The sequence below is a fragment of the Phalacrocorax aristotelis genome, chromosome W, assembly GCF_949628215.1.
Source record: "Phalacrocorax aristotelis chromosome W, bGulAri2.1, whole genome shotgun sequence".
Lineage (NCBI taxonomy): Eukaryota > Metazoa > Chordata > Aves > Suliformes > Phalacrocoracidae > Phalacrocorax > Phalacrocorax aristotelis.
In genome coordinates this window covers 25599918-25613326 of record NC_134310.1, presented here as the reverse complement: position 1 = coordinate 25613326, position 13409 = coordinate 25599918, and the positions used below count along the sequence as shown (strand labels likewise).

Below are 13409 nucleotides of genomic sequence, written 5' to 3'. Positions count from 1 at the left end.
TCAAGCAATATGAAGAAAGTCTCTCTTCCTCCTATGGGCCTGTGTCTCGGCTGTGGAAAAAACTGAAAAACTGACCTTGGACTTCCACTAACTCAAAGAGGATATGACCTGCTCTCCACCTGTACGGACCAGAATCTCAGCCATGAGGAGCAAGCATCCCTTTGCTCAAGAGAGAGGATATACTGCATATGTACCGCAGGCAATCCTGTGGTTTTACCTACGTGACTAATGACAGGACATGAGGAAGTGGGATGGAAAATCTACCTTGACCCTGGAGGCATGGGTACATGAGTTGCAAGGAAAAACTCATGGGGGTTCTTCCAGGAAAGTTGCTAATCCAGTTTCCAGTAAGTAGTTCCCAAGGCAGAGTAGAAGCACTGATCTTAATAGAGGGACTTTTGATTTGCATTTACAAGAAGTGAGTTGCGAATATTATGATCAGGACTAGAGGGGCCCTGCCTCCAGCCAGGTGGAGGAAAGGGATAAAAGGGTTTACTGTAATGTGTGGATCTGATGGCCTAGCACATCCAACCCACAGGAATATCAAGCTTTAGTGGACACTGGTGCACAGTGCACCCTATATGACATCAAGCTACACAGGGGTGGAACCCACCTGTATTACTGGAGTGACAGGGGGATGCCAAGAGCTAACTGTATTGGAGGCCGAAGTGAGCCTAACCGGGAATGAATGGCAAAAGCACCCCATTGTGACTGACCCAGAGGCTCCGTGCATCCTTGGCATAGAGTATCTCAGGAGAGGGTATTTCAAGAACCCAAAAGGGTACAAGTGGGCTTTTGGTGTAGCTGCCTTGGAGACGGAGGAAACTAAACAACTGTGTACCTTGCCTGGCCTCTCGAAGGACCCTTCTGTTGTGGGGTTGCTGAAGGTCAAAGAACAACAAGTGCCAATCGCCACAACAGTGCACTGGCAGCAATATCGCACCAACAGAGACCCCCTGATCCCCATTCATGAACTCATTCACCAACTGAGGAGCCAAGGACTCATCAGTAAGACCCACTCACCCTTTAACAGTCCCATATGGGCAGTGCAGAAGTCTAATGGAGAGTGGAGTTAACAGTAGGCTATCGTGGCCTGAACGAAATCACGCTGCAACTGAGTGCTGCTGTGCCAGACATGCTAGAACTTCAGTACGAACTGGAGTCCAAGGCAGCCAAGTGGTATGCTACAACTGATACTGCTAATGCATTCTTCTCAATCCCTCTGGCAGCAGAGTGCAGGCCACAGTTTGCTTTTGCTTGGAGGGGTGTCCAGGACACCTGGAATTGACTGCCCCAGGGGTGGAAACGCAGTCCTACCATTTGCCATGGACTGATTCAGACTACTGGAACAGTGAGAAGCCCCGGAACACCTACGATATATTGATGACATCATTGTGTGGGGCAACACAGCGGAAGAAGATTTTGACAAATGGAAGAAAATAGTCCAAATCCTTCTGAAAGCCGGTTTTGCCATAAAAAAAAAGTTGAGGGACCCACAGAAGAGATCCAGTTCTTAGCAATAAAATGGCAAGATGGATGTCGTGCAAGTGCAATAGGTGGAAGTGACAAACAAAATAGCAGCCATGTCTCCACCAACTATCAAAAAGGAAACACAAGCTTTTTTGAGCGTTGTGGGTTTTTGGGGAATGCATATTCTAAACTATAGTCTGATTGTAAGCCCTCTCTATGAAGTGACGCAGAAGAAAAATAATTTCAGAATTCAGATAATACAGAGGGCCCAAAGCCTGAAAAAGAGATATTGGCAGCATATGAAAGGGTTCGAGCTGCTTCAGAAGTGGTTGGTACTGAAGCACAGCTGCTCCTGGCACCCCGACTGCTGGTGCTGGGCTGGATGTTCAAAGGAAACATCCCCTCTACACACCATGCAACTGATGCTACATGGAGTAAATGGGTTGCACTTATCCCCCAGCGGGCTCGAGTAGGAAACCCCAGTCGCCCAGGAACCTCGGAAGTGATTATGGACTGGCCAGAAGGCAAAGACTTTGGAATATCACCAGAGGAGGAAATGAGACATGCTGAAGAAGCCCCACTCTATAACAAACTGCCAGAAGATGAAAAGCAGTATGCCCTGTTCACCGATGGGTCCTGTTGCCTTGTGGGAAAGCACCGGAGATGGAAGGCTGCTGTATGGAGTCCTACACGACAAGTAGCAGAAACTGCTGAAGGAGAAGGTGAATCGAACCAATTTGCAGAAGTAAAGGCCATCCAGCTGGCCTTAGACATCGCTGAGTGGGAAAAGTGGCCAGTGCTCTATCTCTATACTGACTCCTGGATGGTGGCGCATGCCTTATGGGGGTGGTTACAGCAATGGAAGCAGAACAACTGGCAGCATAGAGGCAAACCCATCTCGGCTGCCGCATTGTGGCAAGATATTGCTGCCCGGGTAGAGAACCTGGTTGTGAAAGGTACATCATGTGGATGCTCATGTATCCCAAGAGTCGGGCCAGTGAAGAACATTGGAACAACCAGCAGGTGGATCAGGCTGCCAAGATTGAAGTGGCTGAGGTGGATCTGGACTGGCAGCATAAGGGTGAACTATTTCTAGCTCGGTGGGCCCATGACACCTCAGGCCATCAAGGGAGAGATGCAACATACAGATGGGCTTGTGGTCGAGGGGTGGACTTGACCATGGACGCTATTGCACAGATTATCCATGAATGTGAAACGTGTGCTGCAATCAAGCAAGCGAAGCGGGTAAAGCCTCTGTGGTATGGGGGACGATGGCTGAAATATAAATATGGGGAGGCTTGGCAGATTGACTATATCACACTCCCACAAGCTCACCAAGGCAAGCGCCATGTGTTTACAATGGTAGAAGCAACCACCAGCTGGCTGGAATTATATTCTGTGCCCCATTCCACAGCCCAGAACACTATCCTTGGTTTTGAAAAACAAGTCCTGCGGCGACATGGCACCCCAGAGAGAATTGAGTCAGACAACGGGACTCATTTCTGAAACAACCTCATAGACAGCTGGGCCAAAGATCCAGGCATTGAGTGGGTGTATCACATCCCCTGTCACGCACCAGCCTCTGGGAAAATGAAAAGATACAATGGACTATTAAAAACTACACTGAGAGCAATGGGGGGTGGAACATTCAAGCACTGGGATACACATTTAGCAAAAGCCACCTGGTTAGGCAACACTAGGGGCTCTACCAATAGATCTGGCCTTACCCAGTCAGAACCCTTACATACTGTGGAAGGGGATAAAGTCCTGGTAATTCATGTAAAAAGTATGCTGGGGAAAGCAGTGTGGGTTCTTCCTGCCTCAGGCAAAGGCAAACCCGTTCATGGGTCTGCTGTTGCTCAAGGACCTTGGTGCACTTGGTGGGTGATGTGGGAGGATGGAGGAGTCTGGTGTGTACCCCAAGGGGATTTGATTTTGGGTGAAAACAGCCAATGAACTGAATGGTATGCTGTTAATTGCTATATAATGTTGTATGTCATCACTACTATGGTTGCTATATGCCATATTAATGGTATCATGGTGGGAATCTCCCAAATTAATAAAAGAGGAGAAATTTCATTGAACCAAGCAAAGTGCAGCAGTGATGGAACAAGGACTGACTTCAGCATGCAACAATCCAACACCACACACACCATCTCTCCTGTCCTGAAAGACTATTATGATAGATGGAACTGAATGTCATGGAGTCAACAGACATTTTAGAGGGATAGCCCATAGACTAAGGGAATGATATCTGTGTGTATATATCAAAAGACAGGGAAAGTGGTGGTGATTAATTGGAATGTATTGGAAAGTGTAGGACCTAGGGAGATGTAGATGGTATAGTAGAAGGGGTCGATACTGTCATGGTTTTGGCTAGGCTAGAGTTAATTTTCCTCACTGTAGCTGGTACAGTGCTGTGTTTTGCATTTAGTATGAAAGTAATGTTGCTAACACACAGATATTTTGGTTGTTGCTAAGTAGTGCTTGTACTGTTCAAGGACTTTTCTAGCTTCCCATGCTCTGCCCAGTGCACTACAGGCTGGGAGGGACCATAGCCAGCACAGCTGGCCCAAACTGGCCAAAGTTTTACTCCATATCATATGACATCATGCTCAGTATGTGAAGTGGGGGGACTTGGCTGGGGGCAGTATTCACTGGTCGTGTACTGGCTGGGTATTGGTTGGCTGATGGTGAGCAATTGTAGCATGCATCACTTGCTTTGCATATTAATATCATCATTATTATTATTACTGCTGCTGCTACTACTACTATTTTATTTTATTTCAATTATTAAGCTGTTCTTATCTCACAGAAGTGAGTTCTCTCTGTTTTGCCCTTCCGATTCTCTCCCCCATCCCACTGCAGGGGGACTGACCAAGCAGCTTTGTGGTGCTTAGTTGTTGACTGGGGTTTTACCTTGGCAACCTGTGATTCAGCAGGATTTTTTAATGTATAATTTGATGTTCAGCACTTTAATTTATAACTTGCAAATGGCAGCAACAATAATTGGTTCAGAATTAAGTGCTATACAAATGAAGGGTATTTGTTACAATTTTTCTCCTATTAATGTAGGCTATGTTTTGTTGTCAGAATTTACAAAATGCTTCCTTGCTGCAAAAGTCTTAGGTTCACTGTCTCTAACTCTTTAAATTCTTTTCTTGTTTAGAAATGGTACTCAGCTCCTGGTTGGCTATGATATGTCCCACTCTGTTTTCAGTGCCTTGCACTAACATGTTTTCATGTACTACACAAACATTTGATATTGCTGACACACCTGTGTTTACTGGAAGTTCTCTTATGAGGACAGTGTAAAGGAAATTTTAAAAAACAAAACCAAAAAGGAACCCACCAACCAACAAAAAAAACCCAAACCCCAAACACAATTCAAACAATTAGTAAAGGATTTATTTTGGATTTGAATTCCCTTGGGTTTCAGAGTTTTAATTTTAATTTACTTTGAGATTTGTAGTTTATAGTGGCATTAACTTCCTTTAAGCTTAAAAGATTCAGTTAATGTTGAATGAATTAACCTGTATAGAGGAGTAATTTTTTTTTCAGGTTACTATCAGTAGAAGAACTGGACTGTAGTTTCAATGCGATTGAAACATTGCCTTCATCTGTTGGGCAGCTCTCTAACATAAGGACATTTGCTGCAGATCATAACTTTTTAACACAGCTGCCATCAGAGGTATGTATTTAGCTACAAAACTGTAAAATTTTATGTATCAAACTATATAATCTGTACAACTTTTGGATAAGTTAATAATTCTTGAGTAGATTTTCTGTGTGTATCTTTTTAAGGGCAGGTATATATAAAATACAAACTTTCAAATAATGAAATTCTAAATTTTTTTAAGCAAGAATTAGAAATTTTTTGCTAGTGTATTGAAACTAAAAGAAGGTTTAATATGTAAGAATAAATCTAATTGTACTTTACAAGCAAAATTAGCTGCAATGCTAATTGTTTAAAACAGTAAAACATTTTGTATTTGGAGTTGTGAAAATGAATTAATTCTTTGGGGTTTGGGTTTTTTTTCAGGTTGGAAACTGGAAGAATTTAACAGTGTTGTTTCTGCATTCTAATAAGCTTGAATTTCTCCCTGAAGAAATGGGTGATATGCAGAAATTGAAAGTCATCAATCTGAGTGACAATAGGTTTGTAAATACATTAATTCAAATAGAAGCTGTGTAAAATGCAGTAGCATTGCATATATTGTTTTGTAACTGAGGACTATCCCCCAAATGTAAGTAGAGGTATTGTTATGAATATATTATGCTATCTTTCCTTATCTCACCCATACCTTAGAAGCTGACTGAGATGCATGAATTTAATGTGTTATTGTGGTATTCTGGATCTTGCAGTTCCATTGTATTAAGCTGTATTTATTTTAATGACTTAAGCACATGCATTGAAGCACAGCTTCAAAACATTGATGGTTGTTAGCATGTATTTTTCTAGGGAATTAGTTTCGTTATTTTTATAAAACTTTGATTCTTACCTAAAAATTAATAGCTTCCTTTATTGCATATGGAGGACACAAAATAGTATCACAATATATTGTAAAACACTTGAGTGTGCTGGAGAACGGGGAAAAAGAGTTGTGATTTATTAGAGCTGGTCATTAAAAACTGACAAAACATTTCTCTTTTGGGAATTGCCAATTTGTAGATTTTCAATGCATTGTGAGAGAGAAGTCTGAACTCTCCATCCTGTTTTGCCAATCCAGCTTCTCTGGACTCCATCTATAGCCTCATTTATCCATTAATGTCACAGCTTTCATTTACCAGGGCATCCCTGTTCCCATATACGTTTCTTGGGGAAAAACAGCACTTTTTTTCAGGTGTAGCACTTTTTCCTTAAATGTGTATTGAAAGATAAAATTGCTGAGAATTCAGATTAAAGTATGAAAATGGCCTTGATTTTAAGTTGCAGTGGTTGATTTATGCACGATGCCAATGATTGTCTTCAAAATTGTATTCAAGTCACTGAACTGAGCTAAATTCAAGTTACATTGTCTAATTTTTTCAATCTGCTTGCTAAACTGGGCAGAAATGAGGGGTGGTTTGTTTTTTTTTTAATTCCGGCTATAGCTTTGAATCTAAAAGAAAAGCTGTTGCCTTTCAACTGTCAGTAGTTTATTCATTGAACTATATCTGTAAATGTCTCTTTTTAAGCATTTTATAGGCTAATGCAGCATTGTTTCTTAACAGTATTGATATGTGTATGATAAGTGTACTTACATAAACTCTTCTTGTTGTGGTTTACAGACTGAAGAATTTGCCATTTACCTTTACAAAACTGCAACAACTCACTGCTATGTGGCTATCAGACAATCAGGTTAGGTTTTTTAAAATTAAAAATAATGATGTTGACTTTATTCCTAATGGAATCAACAAGTACAGAGCCATCTGTTAAATAATGAGATGTGGTACCGTGTATATACATCAATACTTCCTTGACGTTATTACTGTGTCGGTTCTCCTAAAACAAGCAGTGCTGAGCCTACCTGACTTTGGAGACTTTCATATTTCTGGCAAAGTTCTGTGCCATTAGGAAATGCATTTTAACAGATGTTGGTTTGTTTTTGTTTTTTCTTAATTCAGGCTTGTTTACACAGGAAAGGTAGTGCTTGATAAGCTAGTACTTGAATATATAGCATGCTGTTTCTTCCACAGATATTCCATTGGGGTAACTTAACATGCCTTTTTTTGTGCTGGGTTTCTTGTCCCACCTTTGAAATCTGTGACTATCCAAGTTTCAAGCTATTGAGAAGTAATTCATGGGCTTGTGGCTTGTATTTTTCCTGTGTATTGAAGCGCTCTGTATTATGCCAATTTCCTGAATGGCGTTAAGGTGTATAGGGCTGTTAGAAATCCACTAGCCTCAGGTGTAGTATAATGAAAGCACTTTTACCAATACAGTAATTTCAAGAATCCCCTGCCCTTTTTTGTAAGGGGTGGGGGATAGTCAGTCTGGTGTCAATATAAAAAACTGAGTACAAAATTTTTCTCTATATATGATTGTCCACAGCTTTAAATGGCTAAATATATCTGTGTATTCCAGATCAGCCTCCTTTGGGACAGTAATAAGTCCTAGCAAGAAACTGGGTTACTCTTAGAATACCCAGTGTTTGCTCTTAAAGCTGTTACTGAGTTTCAGTTCTCAAAGCCAGTCATCAAAGACAGACATGTTAATAACTTCTTTTTGTGAAATTTATTCAGAGGAGACGTGGTTTAATACAAGGTAGAGTAATCTTCAAAGTAATGGGACAGGCATGGACTGTGATATGTAGATCGTATTTACTTTTTACACATATGTATTCTCATAACATACCCTTCTTTCATTTGCTTCTTAGTCTAAACCACTTATCCCTCTTCAAAAAGAAGCTGACTCTGACACACAGAAAACAGTGCTAACCAATTACATGTTCCCCCAGCAACCAAGGACCGAGAATGGTAAGAATTTCTGAAATACCCTTACAGAATGCTCACTTTTGAAAATAATAATGGGAAGACAGTCCAGCTAACATGATTTTCCCTATATAATACTTAGATACAAGTTTGAAGTAAACTTGTAAGTGATGAAGAGTTACATCTGAAGAATGAGAACAGTAACTTTAAAATATGATCCACATAGTAAATTCTAGGTGAAACCGTTCCAGTTGAAAGTGTGCATGTATGGGGAGTGAGGTGAGGAATGGACTGGTAGGATCACATTCTTTGATGGTTGCCACTTCCCAGTGTGACACCCTGTTTCATTCAGGCAGAGCTTAATGGTTTGGGTTGGAATTTTCCTTGCCAGGTATCTGGTTCAGACTATTTAAACAAAATGTTTCATCCATTACTGAGTACATATTTTTTGAAAAGTACATAGCATTCTGTATTTTATTCAAAAAAAAAAAGAAAAAAATCAGTCCAGAAGAAAATGCATTTTGCTCACATTTAGTTCAAACTGTTTTATAAAAGGTTAGGCCCAGAACATTAAGACCTCACCAGAAAGTTATTTCTGCACACTTGTGAAACATTCAGGAAAATGAGTAACATTCCATGAGTAAACCCATGAGGAGTTAGGGAAAGAGAGTAAAGCAAAAGGAAAAAGCTTGTGCTTCTTTAACAGAAATGGAAGGGCAGGTATCAATGGGAATAATTGAAAATTGACAAGTGGCAATATCTTCTGTTACATGGCACAAGTGTCTAATACACTGAGTAATCAAAAATATCTGCAAAAACAGCAAATTGTGCATCACTTTTAGCACCTTCTAATTCAGATAATGCATGTGCAATACCTCTGATAGAATGTGAGAATTACAAAATCATTTGGAGATTGTCAGTGAAGCTGAAGCTGAAGATAGTTCCTGAAAGCATTCTCTCCATTTTAACTTTATTTTACCCCAGTAGCAAGGTTTCTTTCTGTAGATGAGCAAAGGGCTGCTTGTTTGGCTTAAGCTGACAGAATACCTCCCTCTGTTGCAGTCATTCCAAACAGAAGGTTTAAAATTTAATAGATAACCTTTTTAAAATTTAAAATTCCTAAAATTCTTTAGAAAGTTGTTTTTTTGAGGTTTTGTGGGTTTTTTTTGCTTTTTTGTTTTTTAATGCCAGGAACTGTTTCAGCAATAGTGAAGTCTACTAGAATATTTTTCAGAGAAATGCAGTATAACAAATATTCCAGTGCACTTGGTGAGCCCTATAATTAAGCAATTTTCTGTTTCAGATATAGTTAATATGAACAGTCTTGGCATTGCTAGTGAAGTATATAGGTTTGCTGAGGTGGTGGCGACAGCTTTATTAGACTATTTGCCATGCTAAAGTAGAACCTGGCTAATGTAACACAAGGTATGGAGACATGCTAGAATAAGAGATGGTGGGTAACCAAAAGATTTTCTTTTCTTCTGGTAAATTATGCAAGTAATACTTTGTAAAGCTCTTGTCATTTATATAACTTCTGCAAAATCATGTGTTTGTCTTAAGTTTTAGGTGCTTTTGGGTTGGTTCTTTTTTCCCAGAATTAGTAATAATGCAGGTTTTTCTAAATCTTTTTTATTCTTCCCTTTTAATTTTCATTAAGTGAAATAAAGTGAATGTTCTTATACGTGCTTAATGAGACCACCTCACTGAAGTCAGGCTATATAAATCTATATAAGTATAATTTCCTTTTTTAATATATAAAATAAATATATTTTCATATTTATACATATGTATATGAATAAAAATACTTTGCAGCAGAATTCTGCTGAAAATTTGTAACTGAGTGTTCAGACTAGTGTACAGCTGTGTATGAATTATTTTTTTGTTTGTTTACAGATAAGGATTTTACTATTATGAAAATACAGCCAAGTTCATAAAGCAGTAGCAGTGCAGCTAGTCATCAATTTATGGTGCTGCTAGTTTCTTATCTTTTAAGAATACATACAAAAAAACACCGATCCCATCCAAGAAAAAGAAAAAAAAAATTTTATTTTTTATAATGTATCCTATTCTTACAAGAGTCTTTTTCTATTATTATTTAGTTATGTTCATATCTGATAATGAAAGTTTTAATCCATCTTTGTGGGAGGAACAGAGGAAACAGCGTGCTCAGGTGGCATTTGAGTGTGATGAAGACAAAGTTGAGAGAGAGGCGCCACCTCGGGTTAGTACTGAATTTATTTTTTAATACTTGGGGGTTTGCTCCCTCTTCTCCTCCCCCTACCCCCAAATCCCATCCTTTTCCTTACTCTAGCTGTGGATTTTGCTCTGCTGAAGAAATCAAGTCTTCAGTTATTAGTTTAAGAGTATCTAACTGGATGAAACACTTCGCCCCCTGCTCATTTAAAGTGGAGCACAAGGGGAAAAATCTCAGCTGATGTAAGGCAACGTAGGGCATAACTAGAAGACTACTGGACTGTGCTGTGGGGAAGAATAGAGGGGAAACAATGATTAATCCTGATTTTTCTTTAAGTAAATTACAGTTGTAATAATTCTTCCTGCTTGTAATCGATGGACAAATTGATTGACAAAAAAAAAAGTTATTTGTAATCCTGCTGGGTTTTATAAACTTAAGCCTGAGTTAATCCAGTGTATTGGGTTTGCTTGGCAAGGTTTTGGTACTGGGGGGCTACAGGGGTGGCTTCTGTAAGAAGATGCCAGAAGATGCCCCCGTGTCTGATAGAGCCAGTGCCAGCCAGCTCCAAGATGGACCTGCTGCTGGCCAAGGCCAAGTCCATCAGTGACAGTGGTAGCTCCTCTGGGATAACATATTTGAGAAGGGGGGGGAAACAGCAGCTGGAAGAGAGGAGTGAGAATATGTGAGAGAAACAACTCTGCAGACACCAAGGTCAGTGAAGAAGAAGGAGGGGGAGGAGGTGCTCCAGGTGCCAGAGCAGAGATTCCCCTGCAGCCCCTGGTGAAGACCATGGTGAGGCAGGCTGTGCCCCTGCAGCCCATGAAGGTCCACAGTGGAGCAGATATCCACCTGCAGCCTGTGGAGGACCCCACGAAGGAGCAGGTGGATGTGCCCCAAAGGAGGCTGTGACCTCGTGGGAAGCCCACACTGGAGCAGGCTCCTGGCAAGACCTGTGACTCCATGGAGACAGGAGCCCATGCTGGAGCAGGTTTGCTGGCAGGACTTGTGACCCCGTGGGGGACCCAGACTGGAGCAGTCTGTTCCTGAAGGACTGCACCACCCCATCGAAAGGACCCACACTGGAGCAGGGGAAGAGTGAGTGGAGTCCTCCCCTGGAGGAGGAAGGAGTGGCAGAGACAACATGTGATGAACTGACTACAAACCCCATTCCCTGTCCTCCTGCGCCGCTGAGGGGGAGGTAGAGAAAATCAGAAGTTGAGCCCTGAAAGAGGGGAGGGATGGGGGGAAGGTGTTTTAAGATTTGGTTTTATTTCTCATTACCTTATTCTGATTTTACTGTTAATAAATTAAATTATTTTTCCCCGAGTCAGGTCTGTTTTGCCTGCTGAGTGATCTCCCTGTCCTTATCTCGACCCACAAGCCTTTCGTTATATTTCCTCTCCCCATCCAGCTGAGGAGGGGGACTGATAGAGCGGCTTTGGTGGGCACCTGGTATCCAGCCAAGGTCAACCCACCACATCCAGGTAGACTCAAACAGTGAAGTGGAGATCCTGGATTGCTCTGCTGAGTGTTTTGTCCTAATTCATTGTCTGTTTTAAAACTGATGTTTTAGTTATAGCATTTAATTAAATTCAGAACATAATTGCTTTTTGTTACACAGGAAAGTAACCTGAAGAGATATCCAACTCCGTATCCTGATGAACTGAAGAATATGGTTAAAACAGTCCAGACAATTGTACATAGACTAAAGGATGAAGAGTATACTGAAGATATTGCCAAGGAGTCAAAACGAGGCCAGACAGTTTCTGTAAAAGATATGGTGGTAAAGGTTAGATATAATATTCTCTTCTGACTTTGCAAGAACTTCCAAATATCTAGGCTGTCATTGATTCCTTTTAATTATCTTCTTTCTCAACATTAATGCTTTAGCAGGAAAAAATATCAAAGAACAGAACTTACCTCTTCACCATCTAAAGTCTTTATAAATGTCTGTTTTGCAGTAGCAATTTTCCTCTGACACTAAGAACAAGGAAAGTGACTTGATTCTCAGGCAAATACAAACTATGGATGTATTAAGCTGGCTTCTTCATTTTCTGGAGGACATCTTTGTCATCCTCTGATCCTCCTTTATCTGCCAGACTTCACAATGAAAATCAGGATAATCTCTAAGGATCTTGCTGTTGCCGTTGTGACTGAAGGTTTTGCACGATAAGTTGGGAAGGCGCTGGTAGCAGGTTGGCACAGGAATTGCTAACAGGTTGATGTAGTGTGATAGGACTACTGTTTGGTGCTGACATGTCTCATTGTAGATATTCTTGGCCTTTTTTATTTAACTGGAAATTTAATGATACAAATTGACCTCAATAAAGAGGAGAGTCAAACTGATTGGCAAAGGGTAGGGACTGTACCTCAGTAATCTGCAGAGATTTCTTTCGACCTGGTGCATTTAATACTTTATAATTTCAAAGCTCAGATTTTCCATTCCATAGTATCACAAAATATTTAACATTAACTCTATCATATGTTACTGAAACCTTTCAGGATGTTTTTTCTGCTAATGTTCTTAATCCTGTAGACTTCAGAAATTGCTTCAATAAAGAACAAAGCAGATGAGAGAAAGCAGTATTCAGCAGGAAGCCCTGTGGAGAATACTGAACCAGAAGCTGAGCACAGCACTGCAAATTCACACATGGCTGTACTTGTTAAAACCTTGCAGAACACGAAAACAATTGTCAACCATGAAGACATGCTTGAGGTATAGCATTGCGATGAAAAGTCAAAGAATTGTGCTGGTGTTGTATTGAATTTGTTACCCAGATGAAAATTTATGTTGACAATAGAAAATTGCCATCCATAAGTGATGTAAGTACAGATGGTTTGTAATGCAATATTTTCCTCACTTCAGACTATATTAAGTAAAGTTTGAAATAGCTAATGAAAAGTTCATAATGAAAGATGTATACATTTAAAGAAAAATAAAGCAAGCAATTAAAAGTTGACCTAAGTATCATAATGTGAAAAGACTCATACTTAGATAGGATTTTCTGGTTTTTGCTTGATTGTCAGTTGTTCAGTAAACAGTTGATTATAATTGTCACTGAAATGTTGGTATGTCTGATTTGTGGGAGCAATCAAAAACTTCTATATCTAAGTGACTGTGCCCATTCATTTAGAATGAAAAGTAAAAGGTGAGTTTAAAAAGTGTATTCCTCTATATTTTTAGTGAACTGTCATGAATGTGACAGAAATTGTATCTACTTATAAAGAGTCAGATATTTTTAACTTCTGAACTCTGTACATCTCTGTGACAAACACCATGTATTCATTTTTTTATTTAGAATGTGTTTCAGACATATGACAAATTTTGGAA

At 40.1% G+C, this 13409-nt stretch overlaps 1 protein-coding gene across 13 annotated transcripts in view; it reads left to right on the top strand.

Annotated features, from left to right (window-relative positions):
* Nucleotides 1-13409, top strand: part of LOC142049445 (erbin-like) — a 159059-nt gene that overhangs the window by 109295 nt on the left and 36355 nt on the right. For all 13 annotated transcript variants that reach the window (XM_075077170.1, XM_075077174.1, XM_075077173.1 and 10 more), the window contains 7 exons: nucleotides 5032-5161; nucleotides 5513-5628; nucleotides 6742-6811; nucleotides 7830-7929; nucleotides 9984-10105; nucleotides 11700-11867; nucleotides 12615-12794. In XM_075077170.1, the coding sequence (XP_074933271.1) occupies nucleotides 5032-5161; nucleotides 5513-5628; nucleotides 6742-6811; nucleotides 7830-7929; nucleotides 9984-10105; nucleotides 11700-11867; nucleotides 12615-12794 (886 nt within the window). The remainder of the gene's footprint in view (nucleotides 1-5031; nucleotides 5162-5512; nucleotides 5629-6741; nucleotides 6812-7829; nucleotides 7930-9983; nucleotides 10106-11699; nucleotides 11868-12614; nucleotides 12795-13409) is intronic.